The 25,320-nt window shown below is 41.2% G+C and overlaps 2 protein-coding genes across 2 annotated transcripts; one reads left to right on the top strand and one right to left on the bottom strand.

The window, feature by feature from the left end:
• The first annotated feature begins 3,993 nt into the window (after positions 1-3,993).
• Positions 3,994-5,814, top strand: LOC109171499. Its single transcript, XM_019320530.1, has 3 exons — positions 3,994-4,996; positions 5,153-5,385; positions 5,431-5,814. Exons 1-3 carry the CDS (start codon positions 3,994-3,996, stop codon positions 5,812-5,814), a joined length of 1,620 nt encoding a protein of 539 aa, XP_019176075.1.
• Positions 5,815-17,972: 12,158 nt separating this feature from the next.
• Positions 17,973-19,225, bottom strand: LOC109171497. Its single transcript, XM_019320529.1, has 2 exons — positions 18,554-19,225; positions 17,973-18,464 (listed from the first exon to the last, which is right to left on the bottom strand). Exons 1-2 carry the CDS (start codon positions 19,223-19,225, stop codon positions 17,973-17,975), a joined length of 1,164 nt encoding a protein of 387 aa, XP_019176074.1.
• Positions 19,226-25,320: the final 6,095 nt, after the last annotated feature.

Here is a 25,320-nt window from a genome sequence, read left to right as displayed (position 1 = left end):
AGTTGTTTTGTTATTGTATTCGATCGTGTGCTAATGTGCTATATATGTGTGTATATATATATATATATATATATATATATATATATATATATATATATATATATATATATATATATATATATAGGGTTGCATTCACATGCAAACACCCTTCAAATACAAACATATGGACATATACTGTGCACACACCTAAATGCGGGTGTGCACACATCTGTGGACGATAGTGCACACACCTACATGTGGGTGTGCACACATCTGTAGTATGTATGTGTGAATCAATAGTATTTGGGCCAGTGTGCATACATCCATGAACGACAGTGCACACAGGCGGACACAACACACAAAAAACATAACAACTAATCACAACCTTAGATATCCAAAATCCAACGATCCAGAAATGTTCACACGTTTGTATTTTAAGCGCTGTTTTTACATGAATGTAATTATATATATATATATATATATATATATATATATATATATATATATATATATATATATATATATATATTACTTTACACATGTCATTTGTATAACCTCTCGTTCACACCGTAGAGTTTATTTCACTCTATTTTCTTCCAAAAGGTTAAACCTCATCCCTAAGGGCCTCCCACAGCCCAGCCCGACAGAGCATCTAGGAGGATATAAATCATGGTAACTCAATTGAACATGAACCACAGAGGTTAGACCTTTGCTTACTGTGCACTATGAGCCTCTCACTTTGAGATTTCACTCTATTTTCATTCATATATACAGTATATATATACTGCACACACAGTACAGTATATATATATATATATATATATATATATATATATATATATATATATATATATATAATTAAAGTATATATATACTACACATATATATACAGTATATATATACTACACACACAGTACACACACATACATATACATATACATACAGTGTACATAGTATATACACACACAGTGTACACAGTATATACATACACTGTACACAGTATATATACACATAGTGTACAGGGCCGGATTTTAGTTTTTTTTTTTTTTTTTTTTTTTGTGGCCGTGTTCTGATAAATAAATAAGGCCCTACCAAAATCATAATTTTTAAAATTAATACATGCAAGTTTCGAACATTTGACCTCCAAGTAAAAATAGAATAATACACATTTCTACCATATCTTCATAAAACCTTTTAAAAATAATTGAAAACTTTTAGTTTTTATTTCTTAACTAGCTAGATAAAAATTAAATATTGGACCTCTAAAATTTGGGGCCCCTCTAAAATTGGGGGCCCTGTGCGGTATCCCAGCTTGCACAACCTAAAATCCGGCCATGATAGTGTATACAGTATATACACACAGTGTACACAGTATACAATATATATATATGCTATATATACAGTAGAGTACACAGTATACAATATATATACGCTATATATATATATATATATATATATATATATATATATATATATATATATATATATATATATATGCTGTGTGTATATATATATATATAAACACACACACACACACAATATACACAGTATGTATCTATATATATACACAGTATAGTGTATCTATATCACACACACAAACTATATACTATACACACACAAACTATATACTATACATACCAAGCATAAGGATTGGAAAATAACTTCCCCCCAAAAAAAGGGGAAGTCATTTTCCCCCCAAACATACTTATTTTTCATTGACTACAACATCATTTTCTGTTGACCTCATTTTCCTCCCTCTTGCCAAACACGGAAAACTCGGAAAACAAATTGTCAGAAGTCATTTTCCGGGTTTCCAAACGCACCCTAAATGTAAAATACAATCAAGAGGGGATTATTTTCATATCAAAGGATCAGACTGATAGCCAACTGTCTTAGCCAAAAGCATGAGGCAACTAGTTCGCTGATCTACGAATAAAACTAATAGAGCAAGAATGATACGCCATTGATTGTCGATGACCTTGCAGCAAAAATAATGTACATTACCTTATATATGTAATTAGGAAAATAATTAGAATTTATGTGTAATTGGTAATTAGGAAGATAATTAGTCATTCCATTATTATAAATGCATTATTTTAGGAAATGAGATAGTATATATATGGTATTCTATGTAATGTTAAAGGCATATATGCATAAATCAAGAGAAAATTTCAATTTTGGTCCACTAACTATTAGTGGTGTGTTAATTGCAGCACTTGACTATTAAAACTGTTAATTTAGTACCTTGACTATGCGATTTTTATCAATTTTGGTCACGCCGGCCAAATTAAGGGCAATTTCTCACCGGAAAAACGCGAGTCAACCAATTCTCCGATTTGGCAGGGGCAAAATAGGGATTTCATGTTGCTAATACGATTGGTTTCTTCGGGTTGTTGACCAAATGAGAACCCGACCCGCTATTGAAAGCATTCTACCCGCCTAATTCTAATTGAGTCGATTACCCACATGTGAAACCTAATTCATTCGATGAAGGAAGAAAGCTCCAGTGAAGAAAACGCTCAGTTCAGAGAAAGCTCCAGTGAAGAGAATCAGACTCCATCGACAAAGGAAGAAAGCTCCATTTACTCGCGCTACAGTGAAGTGAACCAGTCTCTATTTACTCGCGCTGCATACCAGGAACTTTAATGGCTGTCAGTGGTAAGTATTTCAGATTACTTTACTTAAGTCGTCTGAATTTGGCAGGGGGTGTTGGTGTGCTTTAAATATGCTCAGTAACTTACATGTGGGGACCAATTTGTAGATTAAAGTTGATTGTTCAGTTCAGTGTTCAGTGGGTGTTATTGTGCTTTAAATATGCTCAGAAACTTACATGTGAGGACCAAATTTAGCTTAAAGTTGAGTGTTCATTTGACTGTTGAGTGGGTGTTGTGTCATCTTGTTTGTATGTTTCTGTTGATATATTATTCTTTGTGGGGACCAAATTGTTTATGGCTTTATTGTGTTCTGTGTATATGCTGAGCTATGTGGGACCACTATGTCTATATTTGGACATTATTTTAGTTGATGTGTTTTGTGCATATATTGGAGTTAGGAGAACTTATATGTTGTTTATATAGTTATTTTATTATGTGGCTGCTTTACAGGAGATGATCTTGGCCCTTTTCATGTGTTTATCTTCCATAATGGTGTAATTAATTGGCAAGGTGAAATTAAATACATGGGGGGTGATGTAGAAATATATGACAATGTGCAAGCTAAGGATCTCTGTATACAATTCTTTAAGGATAAGATTGAAGATCTAGGGTATTCTTCAATAGGAGCATACATTTATCATGGTGGACATGGTATGTGTAAGTTACTACAAAATGATATAGATGTTGCAAACTGTCTTAGAGAAGTAGATGATGAAGGTAAAATGTTGGAGATTTGGATAGAAACTATGGATGAAAATGATTTTTTTTCAAGATGAAGTTAATGAAGTTGAGTGTGAGGGTGAATGGGAAAGTGAGTTAGAGGTTGAGGTTGAGTGTTTGAATAAGGATGCCAAGGCAGAGTTATCCATGAATGAGGCAGAGTTATCTATGAGTGAGTCAGAGTTAACCATGAATGAACCAGAGGCAAACATGAATGAAGCACAGTTAAACATGATTGATCCAGAGTTAACCAAAGAACAGGAAGAACAATGTCAAATAGTCTCATATGATTGGGATGGGATTAATTTTTCTGATGATGCTTCTGTAGTTGAATCTGACAGTGATGGGGAAAGTAAATGGCCTGTTTTTAGAGAAGCTACTGACATGAATGATCCAGAGTTTAAATTAGGCATGACCTTTGCCTCTAAGAAACAATTTAGAGAAGCAGTGCAGAATTATGGTTTCAAAAATGGGAAAGATATCAGAACTGTTAGGAATGATGCTTTGAGGGTTATAGTTGAGTGTTCACAGGATGGTTGTCCTTGGAGAATAGGACTGAGAATGGATGATGAAAAAATTCAGGGATACAGTTACAAGTGAAGAGGGGTTCTATTTAAGTGATCAACAAGCCTACAGGGCTATGTGGAAAGCCAAGAAACAAAGAATTGGTGATGCTGAAGACAACTTCAAGAAGATATGGAGCTACTGTGCTGAAATGGATAGGACAAACCCAAGGACTAGGTATAAAGTGAAGCTCAGTGACTTGCAAGATGGGGGAACTGGGCAGGAAAGATTCTTAAGAATGTACATTTGCTGGGATGCTTCCAAACAAGGATTCAGACATTGTAGACCTCTAATAGGTGTGGATGGATGTCATTTGAGAAGTGGATCTGGTGGGATGCTCATGATTGCAGTGGGTGTTGATGCTAATGACAGTATTTTCCCACTTGCCTATGCTATTGTTGAAGGGGAGAAGAGGGAGTCTTGGTCTTGGTTTCTAAACTTCCTAGCTGAAGACTTGGGGATAACAAAAGATAGAGAACATGAGTATACTTTTATAAGTGATAAGCAGAAAGGTTTGCTGCCAGCATTTGAAGAAATCATACCTGGTGTGGAGCACAGGTTTTGTGTGAGGCACCTGCACTCAAACATGAAAGTGGCAGGGTTTCAAGGGAAGGCATTGAAGGATGCTTTTTGGGAATGTGCTAGGGCAACAACTCGGAATTCTTATACGAGTGCACTACGGAAGCTTAGGGCCTTAGATGAAGCAGCTTATCAATGGTTGGGTCACAAGTCTCCAACAGAGTGGAGTAGGTCTCACTTCTCAACACACACTCACTGTGATATGTTGGTAAACAACATATGTGAGTCATTCAATGCAGCATTACTTGGTGCTAGGGATCAACCAATCATAGACTGCCTAGAGACTATAAGGAAAATGTTAATGACTAAGTTTTTTGAGCAAAGACAAAAAGCAGCTGAATGGAAGTCAATGATATGTCCATCAATTGTGGGAAAATTGAAGAAAATAGAGAAGCAGGCATCAGGGTGTTTGGCCACTCAATGTGACTTTTTCAAATTTGAGGTGCAACAGTTATATGGGGCCCAACATCAGGTGGATCTGGAAAGGAAAACTTGTTCATGTAGGGTTTGAGATTTGACTGGGATTCCTTGCAAGCATGCAATCTGTTCAATTTGGAAGAAATATGGGTAAGGAGCACACTATGATTATGTCCATCCTTGTTATTCCAAGGAAACATATATGAAGATTTATAGTTGCTCCATTAACCCCATGGCAGGGCCTGATGAATGGCCACTAATTACCAGAGATCCCCCACTGCCACCTATCTATTCTGCCAGGGTTGGAAGACCAAAAAAGCTTAGACTGAGATCTGGTGGAGAAGTGGAGCCAAAGTTGAGTGAAGATGGCTTTAAAGTTTCTAGAAAGCATATCTTATTGCATTTCACTATTTGCAAGAAACCTGGACACAATTCAAGAAAATGTCCTTCAAATCCAAACCCAAAACAAAAGGTATTATACACTGTTATTGTTTTACTTGAAAGTTTATTGTTCTAGAAACCATATCTTATTGCATTGCATTGCACTTACACAGTGTTATTGTTTTACTTGAAGCCAAACAAAAGGGTCATTTATTCCACCAAACAAATCCCCATCAAGAACACTACAAAGGTTCCTAGGCAGCAACATCAACAAGGGGAAGCTACTATTCAAGAACCTAGCCAGCAGGAGGAACCTACAAATCCAGTGCCTAGGCAGCATCAGGAGGAAGCTAGTCATTCAGTTCCTATTAAGCAGGAGGACTCTGCTGATCAAGGAGGCAACAACAAGGCCTCAAAGACAAGGCAATCGAATCGGAAGAAGCCCTACTATACAAGGAGTAAGACCACATCCAAGTCCAAATTCTATGGAAACAATGATGACCCTATCATTATTGAGTGAATTAAGTTTAGCCTATGGTTTTTGGGTTTTAGACTGTACTGGACAATTGCAAAAGTAATGGTTTTTGTCTTATGAATGCAAATGCTAAGTTGTATTGGTTTTTGGCTATTGAAACTGTATTGACACTAGAATTTGAAATGCAAATGCTAAGTTTTTGCCTTTTGAAATGCAAAGTGTATTGCAACTTTTCATTACCAATTTGAAATGCAATTACTTAATCACCTGTTTTGAAAATGACAGCTTGCAAATTAACAATTCATTACCAAATGACAGTTTGCAAATGAACAATTCATTACCAAATGACCAATTCATTACCAAATGGATAACTTCATACATTACAATTCAAATGCCATTGCATACAACTACAATTCAAAGGCCATTACAAAGATCACTGCCACAATACTTACTACCAATATAACATACAAAAATTAAAAGCATTATTCCTACAATCTTCTTCAACACATTTCCAGCCTCCTTCTTGTCACCTTCAATCTTCTTCATATGTAGTGTTCTTATATCTTCCTCTATTATATTTATGCGTTTAAGCAATCCCAGAATTATTCGCTTCGAACGGTAGCACATTGAAAGATCATACCAATCCACAAATCCACACCCAACCTGCCTGTGACTCTGATTTAAACAAAATTCACAAACCAAAAGAAAACGAAATCAAATTCTTTTCCAACAGGAACACTGAAAAAAAAAAATGAAATTTACTTACACCACCACCGGAGCACTCCCAAAATCTTCGACCTGGATTCTCATTAGTCCATGAAGTTCGAATCTTGAGTTGGTGACCACATCTACAATGGAGAATTGGGAACCTTTCCCCAAATTCATAGTACTCATTACCAGTAGTGGAAGAAGAAGAAGAATGTACACTACTCATACCCACGTAAGAAGAAACGTAGCGCTGAAACCTTCGTCTACGTTGAGCCAATCTTCGTCTTCCTCTTCCTTCTAAATGCCTTTGATTCGTCTGGGAAGGAACAACAACCAGCGACACACTTTCGATGTAGGGCAAGAAGAATTAGGCGGTTATAATGCTTTCGATAGCGGGTCGGGTTCTCATTTGGTCAACAACCCGAAGAAACCAATCGTATTAGCAACATGAAATCCCTATTTTGCCCCTGCCAAATCGGAAAATTGGTTGACTCGCGTTTTTCCGGTGAGAAATCGCCCTTAATTTGGCCGGCGTGACCAAAATTGATAAAAATCGCATAGTCAAGGTACTAAATTAACAGTTTTAATAGTCAAGTGCTGCAATTAACACACCACTAATAGTCAGTGGACCAAAATTGAAATTTTCTCAAAATCAATTATATTGAAGAGTTTTTCATTTTCTTTAGTTGTATTGTTTTTCTTTTGGAGTTACCGTAACTTGAATACGAATTGGAGCTAGAAGCCTGCTCGAAAGGTTTCTTCTCTTGCGTACTAAATTTTAGTACGTAACATTGGTGCTTTCATGGATTCTATATTTTTTTTTTCATTTTTTTGGCAGCATCTATCCCTTAGAAATTTTTTTTTTTAAAAAAAACTCCAAAAAAAAAAACAAGCACGGAAGAGCAACAAGCATTTACATTTCTTCTATTGTTTGATCCCTTTCTTTTTTTTTTCTTTTTTTATTCGAATATCAATCAAAAAAAAAATATCTCAAACAAATCACAAAAAAAAAAATCATAATTTTTCCTTATTCATATTTTTTTATTTGTCATTATCTTTTTTTTTCATCACAGTTCTTGAAGTCAACTTATTAATTTGTTTGCATACCGTCATGACAAATCGGTTAGTAACAAATCTCTCAGTTTTCGTCCATCATCAAACTATCTACACTAATAATCTGAATCTCCAACTCCAAACCATTAATCAAACATTGCAAAGTTTGATTATATCAATTGAGGAGATTAACCATGGCACTAGCAATTATTCGTCTCACAATAATGTTCATAAATTGGAGAAAGATCAATTAATGTCAGCTTGATGGCCCGAGAAAGCATGTACATATCTTCAAGGAAACAATGCAAAAAGATCAACTACAGTATGAGGTGTCAATGAATGTGGTTGATGATAAAAGTGTTCAGGATCTCAAGGAGTTAACCATGGACAAAAATTTACGTATACATCTTTGACATGCCTCCACCATTGATATCACCACCACCCCCTCCTAATATCCCATTGACAGTTGAAGAACCAATGATTGTTATGAAGAATTGTACAAGTTTGAGCTCTAATAAGGAGAATAAAAGTGTGCCAGAAAAGATTTATGTACCACTAGTTTCTCCTACAAAATAAATCTACCTCATGACAAACCCAGTTTATATCCAAGAGAGCACACTGCAAGATACAATGAATTTTGTTATCGGGCTACACAATGAGGAATTCTCATTTGTCTCTATATTGAAATGGTGTTGGTTCGGTTGGACCTTGCACCTAATGTAGAATCTTCCTGACATTTTTCAACCAAAAATTTGGGTTGAATATTTGTGTTGGGTAGAACTGAAGAGACAAACCACTTATAACCTTGAGGAAAAAGGTGATTTTCGAAGGGGCAATGAGTGATACGCCATTGATTGGGGATGATCATGCAACAAGAATAATGTATATTACCTTATATATTTAATTAGAAAAATAATTAACATTTATGTGTAATTGGTAATTAGGAGAATAATTAGTCATTCCATTATTATAGTTGCATTATTTTATGAAATGAGATAGTATATATAGGGTATTCTATGTATTGTTAAAGGCATGCATAAATCAATTATATTGAAGAGTTCATTTTTTTTAGTTGTATTGTTTTTCTTTTGGAGTTACCGTAACTCGAATACGGATTGGAGACAAAACATGCTCGAAAGGTTTCTTCTGTTGCGTACTAAATTTCAGTACGTAACAAAGTGCATACTCCATTAAGCTTTTCGTAAATTCATCTTGTGTTGTGCCATAAGGATTTCTCAATTTAGGAGGGCCTTGTCGAGTGCCTCAACTGGAGTGTCATCTAGAGAGTACCCGACTAACGGTGGTGGGGAGACATGGGAGAGACTAAGGTTATCCTATTGATAGCGTAAATTGAACCGGGGGTTACGGTTACACTATGAATATGTATGCTTGTGAACGAGTAGAAAAGAGCGCTCGTCGGTTAGTCGGTCGGTCGGTCTACCGGGCGACGACTGAGCGGTCCGAGGCTAAGTATTATTACAAGTGTTTAAGTGATTGCAAGCAGGTTACAATGTAGTGAGTAGTAGTTACATTGAGATGAAGATGAAGGTATGAGGAGGAGACCCTCCTATTTATACTGTCTAAGTCGGTCTACACATTTAATGCGCCTGCTGCAAGTGGATCGACGTGACGTCTTCTCGTTGGCTCAGTCAGGCGGTCGCTCTGTAGCTATGCTTAGGTTGACTGATCAATGAGGCGGAGCCGTCCTACCTGCAAGTTGTCCATCGCCTCCCTGCAAGTGCAAGTTGCATCCCAAGACTTGTCGTGCAAGTTACGTTTTCGGCTTTGTAGGCTACGTCATCTTGCAGGCCGACCGGTCACCCTACCGTAGACCGGTCAGGAGACTTTCCGTCGGGGCGATTCCAAGGGTGATCCGAGAGTATCTTCTCTTGTCACGAGGCCTATCGGTACGAACGGTACAGTTGACCACAAGTGATTTAGTCCTGTCGGGATGACGACCGCAACGGACCGGTCGAATGACTTATTGACGGACCGGCTATACGGATCAATCTTCTGTACGTATTTACCCATCACGAGTCCCCCACTTCTTGAATCTGCGAGAATCGTCGGGTTTGAGAAGTGAGAACTATTTCCTCCGTTACTCTTCCTATCAGCTTGTCACGAACAAAGTGTCATCCGGTCGTTCTACCGTAGGGTGACGGGTCGTCCAGCTGTGCTCCTTCCGGTCTACCGGACAATTTTTGATAATTTTCAAAAATTTTCGTAAGTCTTGATCCGATGGTGTGTGTGCAACGAAGGGACGCGTGTCATAATCTGGGCCTTCCACGTAACTTGGCTGACCCTTCAACTTCCAAGCCCATTACTCTCCTATAAATAGTCCCCTTAGTTTTTTTTTTTTTTTTTTTTTTTTTTTTTTTTTTTTTTTTTTTTTTTTCATTTTTTACTTCCTCCTTAGCTAACTGATCAAGATCTCTTGAGATTTTTCTCTGATTTTGCAAGGTAAAAATCTCCCCTTTCCTTTTGCTCTTCTTTCTATTTAGCTTTTTTGCCTTTTATTAAATTTCTTCTTCTATGCTGTCCGACCGAAACCCTATTTTTTTTCCAAAGAAAAAAATTATTTTCTTCTTTCTTCTTGTTGCTCCGTCGCACCGCATTATCCGACCACCTGCTCCCTTTCCGACCGGCAGACCGCTTGCCAACGCTACGAGGTATGCTTTCCACTTCTTTTCTTCTTCTCTAACATATTTACATGCATGCTTTGCTTTGCTAAAAATCAACGCAAATATATATGTGGCACTTTTTATATATTCCACAAGGCATGCTACTTTTTTATTTGCTTAATTATACATATGTTATGTGTCTTGTTTTCATAGTGCCACCATGCACCATTTTTTCTCTAGCATAATATATATGTTGCTGCTTCTTTGCTTTGCCAATTGAAAATAAATATATATGGCATATATGCGTTGTTGTTGCTGATGTGTGATCTTCGTTGTTCCTTGGTCGGCCGGTCAAGTGTTAGGTCGGTCGATCGGCCGAGCCTATTCCTTTTTTTTTTTGAACACCAAAATCCGTTGTTTGTTGTTGTTGATCCGTTGCCGACCACCAACCACCATTTTGGAGACCAATCGGCTCCGACCGACCGGCCGATCACCTAGAAAAAACTGATTGTTGAACCAAGCGTGTTGACAGTTTCTAGTTGACTGGTTGATCGTCAATCAGTCCGACCTGTCCTCTTGTCCGGGCTATACACTGATTACTTGTCGGTTGTCGTAATAATTTCCTTCTTATTATTTGTTGACGTTGGATTTTTTCTTGAACGTTGTTTCTGTGTGTTCTAATTTCAGCATCTTATTTTTTCATTTTTCGGCCGACCGACTGACCACGCATTCCGACCGACCGGCCAATTGCTAGACTGACCAACCCTGAGCCTATTATTGTAGTTGTTTCCTTGCTATTGTCATTTGTTGATACTACCTAGTTGATCAATTGACAACCAATCACCATCCGACCAGCCGACCGACCGATCACCCCGCCATCCGGTCGACCGCCCAGATGGTTGACCGGTCGGTTGCTCCACCCGTCTTGGCTCCCATCAGTTTTTGCTCTGTTAAAGTGTATCGATCTCCTTTGATTGTAGCATAACTTTGAGAGATTAATTTGATCAGTTGCTGATTTTTGCTTACAAACTTTTACTCTTTCTTGAACACACAACATATCATCGGATGATAGTCAGAATCTCTCCGCCCGCGACTATGACGATGAGGAAGTCGAGGAGATTAGTGATTCTGAGGGGTTGTCATCGAGTTCGGAAGATGATGGGTTTGTTATCCTTGCTCGCCCGGTTGGCGAGCGACCGACCAGGGCCTGTCCGGCCGTCCCCGTACGGTCCGTCTTGTCGAAGGCAACTCAAAAGAAAAAGAAGAAAGTGCACGAAGGGGAAGGTACCTTATCCAAACCACAAGGGTCGTCAGTCAGCAAGCCTGATATGTTGAGTTTCAAGTATGTCACTCTGGACCCTGCAGGTGCTCGTGACACCCCTCTGAACTTGTCCACCAAGGATGTGGACTATATCAAAGAACATTTTGGAGCGGAGGTCACATACAAGATTGACTGGCGCCTTCCCCACGTCATGAGTTGTCATTGCAAGAGGTGGATAGGCATTCATCTCGACTCCTTGAAGGCCGGCATGCAGATTCCACTTGATCCATTTCTAGTCGCTTTTGTGAATTACTATGGTATAGTGCCGAGTCAAATAGCGCCGAACGGTCACCGCATACTCGCATGCTTCCCTCAAATTTGCCAACGACACCAAGTCCCGTGCACAATCGACCTCTTCAATTTTCTCCATCTCGTGAAACCTTTGACGAAGATTCAATGCAGCGGCTTCGTTATGATCCAGTGTCGCGGGGCGGTTGGGAAAATCAACGATCTTTCGGACAGTAACCGCAATTGGAAAGGGAAGTTTTTACGATTTAAGCTGGATGATGAGCCGCCATTCACGAACGAGTGGTCGTCGCAGATGCGTAAGTGCGTGTGCCCGCCCGAGACTCCAGAGATCCGTGATGTTGTCGAGAAGATCGGATCCGAGTCTTATCTTTAGGAGGTTTATCACTCTCCGGGTGCCTTGAAAGCGGCTCAGCTTCCTCGCCCGACCTACGAGCCATTGGGTCGCTCCGCCACAAGTGGTGGGTCGGTCGGTCGGTCAAAATATCGTGACCTGTCTTCTTTTCACTTCTAATTCTTTTGTTTGTTTTATCTCTTGTTGCGCAGGTCAATCAGCTATGGCTTTTGATGATACTCTAGAAAAGATGTTAGATGCAGCAGGGAAGGCTTCGCCAGGTAGCAAAAACAAGCGGAGTCTGAAGGTTGTTCTGAAGAGGACGTCGGCCGCTTCTTCAGCGGATCACCATACTGCCGGCCGACCACCTGTCGGACCCATCCATCTGACTCCTTTGCTGCTTCGACTCAAGACTAAATCAGTCAGGAAACGTCCTCTAGGTGTGGCTGAGGTCGAGCCATTCTCAGAGGTTCAAGTCGCTGACCCAAAAAGAGCCCGGGTGTGCGAGGAGGCGCATCCACTTGCTAAAGCACTTACCCAATGCACGACCAATCTGCCGGAGATGTTTAATCCGTTGTTCCAGCTGAGTCCTCCATCTGAGCTCCGAACTAATGGGTCGACCGACTCCTTGGGAGGGCAAGTTGCCCATCACTTGGCCCAGGTACTTATTCCGGCTACCAGCCGCTTCCCGCTCTTTCCTTGCTTTCTCTTTTCTTCGTCTGTCAATGTTACCTTCCTTATTGATTTGTGCACATGTCAGGCTGCTAGTGGAGCTGCTGAGTTGTTTATCCGGGCTAAATGTGAAGCCATGGGGCATGACTCAGGAGTGCATAAACTTGAGGAGAGGGTGAGGAGCCTAGAGGCTCAAGTGGACTCCTGGAATCAGTATTCTGGTTCTGCCCCGTTTTTCCAGAAAGCTGCCGAGCTTTACCCTTCCCGACCGGCCGAGTTACCTGACCTGGCCAAGTCACTCTGTTCATCCGAAGACGCCGTTGTCTCCTTCCTTCAAGCATTCTGCCGTGATCCCGTCAGTCTGCAAGTAGTGCGCAGGGCGACCGCCTGGGGTTACCAAAGGGAGAAGCATGCCATGCAGGTGTCTTTGCACTAAGCTCTTGAAGAAACACTTCTCCCAGAGGATTGGGAATAGGTCCGCACTGGGCTCCCTAGGGAAGTAGGGCCACTAGCGATTCCCGAGCCATTTGTCGATCTACCGACCGACCCCTCTACTGTTGCTTCTTAGAATCAAGGTTCTTGATTGTGATGCGATGTGATTTGTAGTTGGCTTTTATCTTTCTTAGACTTTTGACTTCTCGTTTTCGGGAGGCCGACCCCGTTCTTGTGTCGGTCAGACTATGTCTCTTTTACTTATGTGATCTTCATTTCCTTTGCTCTGTATTGACTACTTGTGATTTTCTGTTCTTCATGTATTGATCCGACCGACCGGCAGCCCTTCACCCTGCGAACACATATCAGCTAAACTGCAAAGAGAACACTTCTAGTGGTTAAGTGTAATAGTCGATCTCAAGCCATGTAGGATACCCAATGGGTAAGGCTTTCACTCGTGCCCCAAAAGCTAATGACAAGTAGATACGATCGATCGATTGGTCGTGTGGGACCGTACTGGTCGGTCTGAAAAAGTCAACCGGACAAAATCGTGCAGGTAGGACCGGGATAATTCGACCGGGCAAAACCTCTAACGACAGGGCCGGGAAAATAAGTGAACTTAATCACAAACTCAAACGGACAAAATCGTGCAGGTAGGGTCGGGATAATTCGACCGGGCAAAACCTCAAACGATAGGGCCGGGAAAACAAGTGAACTTAATCACAAACTCAATGACAAAATCGTGCAGGTAGGACCGGTATAATTCGACCGGGCAAAACCTTAAACGATAGGGCCGGGAAAACAAGTGAACTTAATCACAAACTCAATCGGACAAAATCGTGCAGGTAGGGCCGGGATAATTCGACGGGGCAAAACCTCAAATGATAGGGCCGGGAAAACAAGTGAACTTAATCACAAACTCAACCAGACAAAATTGTGCAGGTAGGGCCGGGATAATTCGACTGGGCAAAACCTCAAACGATAGGGCTGGGAAAACAAACTGCTCATACTTCGACCGTTCGGTCGTCCTTCTTAAAACATTTCGACCGGGGACGGGAATGATACAATGATGTTAAGAGAGAAAATTTCTATTTAGCCATCCGAATACATGAAATATAGTAGTTGCCCTACACTACTTGTAAAACTTCATGAGGTGCTTGGAGTTCCATATTCGGTCGGTCAATCGACCGAACAGGGTCTCTAATTTGTAGGTGCCGGGTTGGACAACTGCCGAGACTTTGTAGGGCCCTTCCCATTTCTTAGCAAACTTTCCATGGTCGGTCGGTCTACTTGCTTCCCTTCGCCGGAGTACCAAGTCACCGACTTGGAAATATCGTGGTTTCACCCGACCGTCATGGTACGTCTTGGCGGCCTTCTGGTACTCAATCACTCTCCGTGCCACCATATCTCTCTTCTCATCAATAAAATTGAGCTATGCACCTTGCAACTCGTCATCTTTTTCTGGCTGGTAGTTCTTTTCCCGAGCAGTAGGGAGCCATGCTTCAATTGGCACTCTTGCTTCAAATCCGTAGGTCAACAAAAAAGGCGTTTTGTTGGTCGTCCGTCTCGGAGTGGTTCTGTAGGTCCAGAGAACGTATGGGAGTTCCTCCACCCTGCCTCGACCCGCGCTTTGCAACTTCTTCTTTAGTCCGTCAAGGATCGTCCGGTTGGTGTTTTCCACTTGTCCGTTGGCTTGCGGGTATGCTACAGCTGCTCGGGTGTGCCTGATGCCCAGCCAAGCCATAAAGTTTTTGAATGGCTGGTTATCAAATTGCGTCCCATTGTCAGTGATCAAGTAAACTGGAACCCCAAACCAAGTGATCACCTTTTCCCAGAGAAACCTATGGCATTGCTGTGAGGTGATGGTTGCAAGTGCTTCCGCCTCCACCCACTTGGTGAAGTAGTCGATGGCTACGATCACATACTTCTTCCGGCCGGCCGCCATTGGGAACGCTCCGATCAGGTCCACTCCCCATCTCGCAAAGGGTATTACCTCGCTGATCGGTTGGTAATAAGTGGCCGATCGGCCAGGCAACTTGTGGAATTCTTGACAAGTAGCGCATCGACGAATGTACTGCTCGCAATCCAAGTTGATTGAAGGCCAATAGTACCCTAGCAAGATGATTTTTGTGCTAACGTCCTTGGTCCCTGGTGGGCGGAACAAATTCCATCATGAACTTCTTCAATCACAATTTTGGCTTCGTCACTAGTTAGACACCTCAAAGTGGTCCGTCGTATGACCGCTTGTAGAGCTTCCCGTCGACCAACTGGAAACGCGGTGCTCTCAGTTTGACATTCTTTGCCTTGGTGGCGTCATCCGACAGGGCGCCATTGGCTATGTAATTCTTCAGGTCGTACATCCAATTTGGCTCGCTTATTTCGACTGGTCGGACCTCAATGATGTTAATGCTTGGCGACCCGATCTTTTCAATCCGTGCGATTTTGGACATGTACTCTGGGGCTTCCTGGGTCAACTTGGACAGCATGTCGACGTCCGTATTCTCTATTCTGGGCACTTGGATCAACTCGTACCTGTCAAACTGCTGTAATAATTCCAGCGTAATGTCCTTGTACTGTATCATCTGATCCTCCTTCGCTTCGATCGTGTTGGAAATTTGACCGATTATCAATCGGGAATCTGATCGTATCCTCAGTCAGCCGGCCTTCATTGGTTTGGCCAACCGTAGTCCGCCTATGAGTGCTTCATATTCTGCTTCGTTGTTGGTGGGTCGGAATTTGAAAATCAAAGCCTGGTAAACTTTCAAACCTTCAGGGGAAGTGAGTACTATTCCTCCTCCGCATCCTTTCTTGCTGGACGACTTGTCAGTAGAGGCCTCCCACCATGGTTCCTCCAGACCATTCGGTCGGTCTGGCTCCGGGTCTCGCGCAGTGCACTCTACGATGAAATCGGCCAATGCTTGTGCTTTGATTGCAGGGCGCAGCTTGTACTCGATCGCAAACTGGGTAAGCATCATAGCCCACTTGATCAATCGCCCCGATGATGTTGGGTTCCTGAGAATCGTTCCGAGCGGTTGGTCGGTCAAAACTACCACGGGGTGAGATTGGAAGTAGGCTGTAAGTTTCCTGGCGGTCATCCAGAGTGAAAATGCGGTATTCTCAAACTTGATGTATCTCAATTCCGCTCCCTAGAGGGCTTTGCTGACGTAATAGATTGGTTTTTGAGCTCCTTTGGTTTCCTCTCGAACGAGCACTGAGCTGACCGCCCAGTTGGATACCGCTAAGTAGATAAACAAAGTTTCTTCTTTCTCTGGCTTGGAAAGGACTGGTGAGGAGCTCAAGTAGGTCTTCAGGTCTTCAAAGGCCGACTGACATGCCGGTGTCCATTCGAATCCATTAGATTTCTTCAATATTTCGAAGAAAGGTAGAGATTTCTCAGCTGATTTAGACAAGAAACGACTGAGTGCTGCTAGCCGACTGGTCAATCGTTGAACGTCTTTGACCGACTGGGGGGGGGGGGGTTGCATCTCCATTATGGCTATGACCTTCTCGGGGTTCGGCTCGATCCCTCGCCCTGTCATGATGAACCCCAAAAATTTTCCTGTCTAGAGGCGAAAGCACACTTACTTGGGTTCAGGCGTAAGTTGAAAGTCTCCATCACTTTGAATGCCCGAGTCAGGTCGGCTGGGTGGCTCTCCTTCGATCGGCTCTTGACAAGCATATAGTCAACGTATGCCTCCATGGTCGACCCGAGAAACCCTTTGAACAACTTGTTTACCATTCGCTGGTAGGTTGCTCTAGAGTTTCGTAGACCAAATGTCATCACCACGTAGCAGTACACTCCGTCAGGGGTTATGAAAGCAGTCTTCTCTTCGTCCTCCTTGCACATGAAGATCTGATGGTATCCTTTGAAGGCGTCTATGAAACTTAGCAGCTCACACCCCGCCTTTTCGTCAACCATCTGGTCGGGATTTGGTAATGGATATGGATCCTTCGGGCAAGCTTTGTTTAGATCAGTGTAGTCTACGCACATCCTCCACATAGGGGGTTTGGGCGCGATTACTTCATTTGCTAGCCACTCCGGGTAGAGCACTTCTCGGATGTGTCCTACCGACAAGAGAGTGGCGGTCTCCTTCTTCACGAACTCTCTTCTTTCGCTTGATAGATGCCTCTTCTTTTGCTTGACTGGCTTGAAGCCCGGTTGGATGGACAGTCGATGACATATGACCGACCGATCGACACCAGGCATGTCTTCTGGTCCCCAAGCAAAGATATTTTTGAACTTCTGCAATACTCCGATGACGTCTTCCCGTAGACCGACCGGTAGGTTCCGACCTATCCTGACTACCCGCTCAGGCCGGTTGGGGTCAAGCATGATCTCTTTCATTTCTAAAGCTGGTTGTGGCCTTTCCTTTTCTTCACTTCCGTCAACTTGCTGGGATATGGTATGGATCCTAGCGTTTTCGCGGTTGGATTGCTTGACTACTTGTACGTAGCACTGACGGGAAGCTCGCTGGTCTCCACGAACCACTCCGATCCCGTTTGGCGTGTGGAACTTCATGCATAGGTGGTTCATTGATATGACAGCGGCCGCTTGGGAGATACCTGGTCGACCGAGTATCGCGTTGTTAACACATCTCAATTTGACTACCACAAACTCCATAATGGTCTTTAAGACATTTGGTTTGGTGCCTAATTCCACATTCAAGCTGATGACTCCTTCCACCTCTATAGAGACGCCGGTGAAACCTGATAGCGGGGTCCGAATAGGAGTCAGTTGATCGGTCGTCAAACCCAACCGGGTGAAAATGTCGAAGTACAAGATGTTCACCGAACATCCTGTGTCAACTAGCACTCGTTAGACATCTGTCCCATTGATGTCCATCGTGATGACAAGTGAATCACTATGGGCCTCCTCGTGGATAGGAAGATCTTCGTCAGTGAAGAAAATCGGTTCTACGCGCTTCTTTTTCTCCCGGGGTTCCGAGTGGACTGATCCGACGTCCAAATTTCTTGCCCATTGCTTCCTTTGACGCGAGGAGTCCCCTCCTTCTGGGCCTCCATAGATGACGTTGATCACAGGTTTCTTTCTGGTCGCCTTATCGTCAGATGACCCACGCGGACCGGGTGCCTTAGATTGCTCCCTGGGGTTCCTTTTCCACACGTTCTTCTTGAACTTTTCCTTGTCACGTTCATTCTTTTTCACGAACTGATCCAACTCTCCATTCTGAATGAGTTGTTCAATCACAAGGCGTAGGGCCGTGTCATGGCCTTTGGTCTTGTGGAAAGCACAATACTTGTTCTTGTCTGTTCCTTCAGGTATTGGTTCGGGCGGGTGGACCAGGTTGCACTGTTCAGCATACTGTAAAACTTCCACTAGGGGTCTGGTTAACGGCGTGAATCGCGGTCCGTCTTCCGGTCGACCACGTTGCTTGAAACGCTGTCGGTCCCTCCTTGGGTCGTGATTTCTATCCCGACCGACCGGCTGCTCGTCCCGCCTCTAGGCCAAGTTAGCCTTTGTGGCGTCGACATGGTGTCTGGCCGGGTAATTGCTTCCTCGTAGGTCTTGGGGGGATTCACGATGAGGTCGTAGTAGAGTGCCCTGGATCGAAGTGACGTGAGGAAGGCGTGGATTGCCACCTGATCTTCCATTGGCTCTACCTGTTCGACCTCACGATCCCACCTTTGTAAGAAAACGGACAGGGCTTCTCCCACGTCCTGCTTGATTGGATTAAGATAGGTGTAGGGCTTCTTTTTCAATCTGTTGACTGTGAATCGTCTCACAAATTTGTCGGCTAGCTGGCTGAAATTTCCAACCGACCGAGGCTCCAACTTTCTAAACCACTCGGCCGCTTTTCCAGCCAAGGTGGCGAAGAAGGCTCTGCATATGAATGCGTCGCTCACCCCCAACATCAACATGTTTCCGTAATACATATCGATGTGTTCTTTAGGGTCAGACTGCCCGATGTATGTTCGCATCATCGGGATCCTGAGATCTTGCGGGTAATGCGTGTTCATGACGTCGTCGGTGAAAGGAGTCGAGATTAGCAGAGTGGGTGGCTCTTTACTTGCGCCATTTTTTTCACGGAGTTCTTGTTGTAGACGATCCATCCTCTCTTGCATCTTGGCTAGTTGACGGCGAGGACTATCTTCTCTGCTCAGATGTCTCTCTCTTCTGACCGGTCGGTCACCGACCCGACCGGCTAGCCGGCCAATCCTGCCTCCTTCTTTGAATCGCGACACGCTTCCGGTGCTGCTTCCTTCTGTCTCCGTGGTCCTTCGGGATTTTGTCTTGAGCGGTCCTGGTCGTCTTGGGGTCCCAACCGAGACCTTACACTTTTCCGGATACGATCAAGAACACTCCCACGATGAGGGGCGTCGGGGTGATGATTATCTTGGCGCTCTTCTTGGTTAGATCTTCGCGACCGATCTGCTGACTGGATTTCTTCAGGGTCACGATCTTGGGGTTGCGGGTGCTAGTGCTCTTGGGGTGGTTGAGCCATCGGTGGCTGCTGCTCCACGACTGGAATTTGGGGGGTCATCATCATTTGCGTGGTTGGCGCCATAACGTAGTACCCTAGCGTCCCAGATCACGGTTGATAAATCTAAGTAAATTGCTGTTGCGGTGTTCCTTGTATGGGTTTTTCTCCAAGTGCACCCGGCGTTGGTGGCAACACTTGACCTATCGGGGGTAGCATGGTGTACGTTATCGGCATCGTAAGATTGGGATTGATTGCGCCATTCCAAGGTACTGGGATGGTCGGGTGGATGGTCGTTCGTCCAGGTTGCTGGTCGGGATTCTGTCCAACCGGATGGGTGGGTTGTGTATCCCGTCCTCCGTGGTTAGAGGTGAGCTCGTTCATTAGTCCTCGTTATCGGTCCAACTGTCTTCGTAGATCATCTTCAGGGAGTGTTTCAGCCGTATTGTCGGGGTGATTTCCAACTTGGCGGGTTGATCCTTCCCTCTGCACGTGGCTCTGGCTCCGGCTCCTCCTGCTGTTTGCCATTTCGATCAAGCGAGGTAGATGTGGAAAAAATGGTAATGAAACAGAGAGTGACTCGTTCAGGTCCCCACGGACGACGCCAATGATAGCGTAAATTGAACCGGGGGTTACGGTCACACTACGAATACGTATGTTTGTGAACGAGTATAAAAGAGCGCTCGTCGTTCAGTCGGTCGGTCGGTCGGTCGGGCGATGACTGAGCGGTCCGAGGCTAAGTATTATTACAAGTGCTTAAGTGATTGCAAGCAGGTTACAATGTAGTGAGTAGTAGTTACAATGAGGTGAAGATGAAGGTATGAGGAAGAGACCCTCCTATTTATACTTTCTAAGTCGGTCTACGCATTTAATGCGGCTGCTGCAAGTGGATCGACGTGGCATCTTCTCGTTGGCTCAGTCAGGCGGTCGCTCTGCAGCTATGCGTAGGTTGATTGATCGATGAGGCGGAGCCGTCCTACCTGCAAGCTGTCCATCGCCTCCCTGCAAGTGCAAGTTGCATCCCAAGACTTGTTGTGCAAGTTACGTTTTCGGCTCTGCAGGCTACGTCATCTTGCAGGCCGACCGGTCACCCTACTGTAGACCGGTCGGGTGACTTTCCGTCGGGGCGATTCCAAGGGTGATCCGAGAGTATCTTCTCTTGTCACGAGGCCTATCGGTTCGAACGGTACGGTTGACCACAAGCGATTTAGTCCTGTCGGGATGACGACCGCAACGGACCGGTCGGATGACTTGTTGACGGACCGACTATACCGATCAATCTTCTGTACGTATTTACCCATCACCTATGCATTAGGATAAACAGAAACAATAGAACTGTTTCTTTAACACAAGCCCATTACATTAAGAAAGTATTAAAAAAGTTTGAGCACTTTGATTATGCTTCGGTATTTACTTCGATGGATCCCATGGTAAAATTGTAGAAACGATAATGGAGAAAAAAAAATACTTTTCTATGTATTATAATCTAGCTAATTACGGCCTATATATACTCATTGAGGTACATCAATTTCCTACGCTATAGCCTAAACCTAAGCAAATCAATTATAAATAAGTAAACTCTATATTTACATAATCTGTCAATTTTTTGAGCAAATTTTCCTCCTAAGATTGCTCACGTCAACACTCTACACCCCCCCCCCCCCTCTCAAGTTAGTGAATATATGCCGATCATTCACAACTTGTGAAGTGAGCTTTGAAACTGATTTTCAGATACAGCCTTTGTTAAGACATCTTGTCACATAGTCCAAACAAGTTCATTAAAAGTAATTCTTTTCTTTAAATTTCTTAGTTCAAATTTATTATATTTATCAACTAATATATTTATTTTTATTATAATAAGTTACAAATTAAAATTTATTTATATACATCTTTTTTTTATATATATATATATAGTTATTGAAAATCTTTACAACAATTAAACATTTTATTTTGTAATTTTATTTTAATATAAATATTAATTATTATCAAAAAAGTAATTAATATTTTATAAAAAAAACTTTTAAATAAATTTCTATTCATTTTAAAAAAAAATGAATCAAATAGAAAAGTACAATTTTGTTTACTTTCACTTATACAATTTTTTTTTTTTAAACATTCAACCAAACAACATAAAATGAAAATATTTTTTTTTTTTTTTAAAAATAACTCATTTTGCGAAAATCATTTTCTAAAAATCATTTTTTTGAAAATACTTTTCGGATTTTCAAAGAGGTCCTAAAATAGATAATTAATTTCTAAATAACCTCTATTAAATATAGCCTAAATAATAAAAAAATTTATCATTTTATGAAATAGTTTTATTCGTGTTGTACATTTAATATTACCCGAATATATAACACCTAGGAATATGACAAATTATTGTGTGGACTATAACAAAAAGTATATTTTTAATATACTAAAAATACATTATTCGTGTATTGAATGTACACTATAACAAATAATGTACATTCAGTACTCAAATAATTTACTTTTCCTGAATATAATTTACATTTTTAATATATATAATATATATATTTATATACTGAATTTATATTATTTGATAGTATAATCCACACAACTGTATAAACCACACAATAATTATGGTAGGAGTAGCAATCAAATCAGTTGCATTTAAATTTAAATATTTGATAAATTATCTGCAGTAGTTAAATTGGTCAAAACACAGGCGTTGGCTTTTTCTAAAGTTGGAGCAGGTTGTTTAATTTTCATCCTTTTAAGAATATTTATTTATTTATTTATTCTTCTTTTTAAAGTCATCTTGAATACTGGGACTCCTTCGTGGACCTATGCTTTGCTTGGACTTACACTACAAGTCATCGATCAATACTTATCATGAACCATAGAGTTCATCTTACTTTATAAACCTATAAATCTATAGTTAACATATTATATGTATCAGTTAATAAATAATGTTTATAAATAAATTAAAAACACATAATTTGTTTATAATACGTTAATTGCAGACACATAATATATTAATAGCGTATTATGTGTCTACAATTAACATATTATGTGTCTGTAGTTAACATATTATGTGTATGTAGTTAAAATATTATGTGCCTTCAATTTATTTACATGCATATAATCTGTTAATTGCAATTACATAATTTGAATTTCATTTTAGACAAAAGTGCACAATGCAAAGGTATCAGATACAGGGTATAATTTGCTACCAATGATATTAGGAGGAGGGAAAGTTATCATTTTATTTATTTATTTATTATTATTATTATTTAATTTTCATACTGTATCTAATATTTTTCGATCACGCTAGTAAAATTTAACTCTTATTTAAAAAATTTGTTTATAAACTTTTTAACATGACATAGTTTTTATTACAATTTTACTTACTATTACAACTAATTAAATTTATTTTGATATTATAATATATATGTATTTGTTGAATGATTCGAGTTTCAATAATTAATTTAAAATTGAGTTATTATCGAAACGAAAACTTATTCGACAATTTCTTCAGAACCTTCCTTAAAAGTTAAAACCAAATCATTTTTTTCATTCTACCTAAATAAAATAAAATAAAATAATATAAATACAAAGAGGGATTAGGACCCCACACGGCAAGAATTGTCAAAGTCTTTTACGTCTTTTTCAAAGTCTTTTTCACATCTAGAAATTCATCCCAAGAATATTATTGGTGTATAATGTTATATAAGATAAAAACTTATGTGAGATAGGTGGGATTATGAATAATTGGGTGAGATTCTCAATGTAGATGCACTTTATAAGTATTGCAATTTCAATTATAAGTATTATAATATTTATTATTAATAATATTCAATTTTACTCTAAATAGTATTTATCATTCTTCCAAAAGGCTGAACCCCAACCCTAAAGGCCCCCGCAACCCCGGCCCGACAGAGCATTTGGGAGGATGTAAATCATGGTGACTCAACTGAACATGAACCACAGAGGCTAGACCGGTGCTCACTGCGCACAAGGAGCCCCCCTCACTTTGAGAGGTTGCTCCCATACTGCCGCTGGTGAGACTCGATCCCTGGTTATTCTTCCTGTTAGTGTTTTTAAATGTTCAAAAACCCCATATTATAATTGGCAATATTATTATGGCATACTAAGATAGGTTTAGAGTCTGTCCGTTTATCTCTATGGATAACTGATCAATCAGAAGCAACAACAGAAGGACTGACACCGAAGATCTGATTTAGGAAGCTGGTTTCTTAAAAGGCTTACGCGGTATTATCAGACTCATATGGAAAGATGATCAGCGAATATTCTTAAGAAAGGTATGGACCTAATCTTCTGAGATTACATTCCTCTTTTATAGTCCTACCTTCTACAATCAAAGACATCTATGGAGAGTGGTTATTGAAGGATATATAAGTACCCTTATTCGAAGAGAATTAGGGTTGCGCCGAAAGTAAGAAGAAACACTCCATATCTGCTACATGAGATTAGATCTTTGATTGTCATGTATCTTCTCAATACAATATGTTCACGGTGATTAAGATGATGAACTTGAGAAGAGTTACTGCTGCTTAAACGAAAGGACACTGTGATCACACTGTTGTGGGAACAACTTTATAGAGCGTCATTGAAGTGGACTGCATCAGAGTGGGCTCTCCAAGTGAAGGGATTTCATTGGACTTCTGTATGCATGGCTCTCCATCTTCAACAATCCACTAGACCTGTGTAGAATGGGTTTGAACCTTGTGTGGGGCACTTGGGTAAGATTATTGTATATCTACCTTTGTACATTGGTTTATGATTTAGTGGATTGGACGCCTATGTGATCGTCCCCCAGACGTAGATACACACCGTATCGAACTGGGTAAACATTCTGTGTTTTTGGCTTTTGTGCGGTTATCTTTCTCGTATACTCTCTTCATGATTTATCATTACTGACTCGTCTCTTATCTGAATCAATCAGTAATCTACATCTGTCATCTAATTCAGTTAAGTTACTTAAAATGAGGAATTGCAAAATTACATGTGGTATCAGAGCTTTTAAGTCTACATAGTGACTTGATCCGAATGGCTGTTTTAGTTTTGCATTCTCTCTGTCTTTGTGCAAGTCTCTCTGTGTGTTCGTTGTCTGGTTGTTGTAATCAGGATGGACGCAAGTATGAAACCGCCAGAACTAGATGGTCACAACTACTCTTTCTAGAAGGCTCGAATGGAGATATATCTTCAAGCACAAGGTACCAGGGTTTATCGCACCATCCTAACTGGGTGGAGTCGGCTTACTACTCAGAATGCGCAAGGAGTTGCTGAAGAAAAGCCCATGGAGACTTGGACAGATGATGAAATGAATGCCTCTGATCTGAATAACAAAGCATTGAACTCAATTGTAGGATCACTGCATGAATCTGTTTTTACGCTTGTTACAGGAGTAAAAGAGGCTAAAAGGGTATGGGAAATTCTTGAAACCAGATTTGAAGGAACCAGTGATGTCAAACAGTCAAAGCTGCAAATGGTTCTGTCAGAATTTGAAGCGCTAAGAATGATTGAAGACGAAACCATTTCAACTTTCCACAGTAGGGTTCAGAACTTGATGAACCGAGCCTCAATTCTTGGGGAACCGTTCACTGATGAGAGGGTGGTCAAAAAGATCCTTAGATCTTTACCTAAACGTTTTCGAATGAAAGTAACTGCTATTCAGGAACACACAGGTTGGGAAAAGAAGACTGTAGGGGAACTCATGGGAAGCTTACACACATACGAACTGGA

This window comes from Ipomoea nil, unplaced genomic scaffold (assembly GCF_001879475.1).
Source record: "Ipomoea nil cultivar Tokyo-kokei standard unplaced genomic scaffold, Asagao_1.1 scaffold0319, whole genome shotgun sequence".
In the NCBI taxonomy this organism is placed as follows: domain Eukaryota; kingdom Viridiplantae; phylum Streptophyta; class Magnoliopsida; order Solanales; family Convolvulaceae; genus Ipomoea; species Ipomoea nil.
This window is presented reverse-complemented; position numbering and strand designations above follow the sequence as displayed.

Excerpts from the sequence above, each read along its gene's own strand:
- LOC109171499 (XM_019320530.1), top strand. The coding sequence starts at position 3,994 with ATGTGGAAAGCCAAGAAACAAAGAATTGGTGATGCTGAAGACAACTTC. Across the intron at positions 4,997-5,152 it reads GGAAAGGAAAACTTGTTCAT|GGCCTGATGAATGGCCACTA; the intron begins GTAGGGTTTGAG and ends ACCCCATGGCAG. Across the intron at positions 5,386-5,430 it reads ATCCAAACCCAAAACAAAAG|AAACCATATCTTATTGCATT; the intron begins GTATTATACACT and ends TTATTGTTCTAG.
- LOC109171497 (XM_019320529.1), bottom strand. The coding sequence starts at position 19,225 with ATGGATCGTCTACAACAAGAACTCCGTGAAAAAAATGGCGCAAGTAAA. Across the intron at positions 18,465-18,553 it reads CCCAAGGAGGGACCGACAGC|TGCAACCTGGTCCACCCGCC; the intron begins GTTTCAAGCAAC and ends TATGCTGAACAG.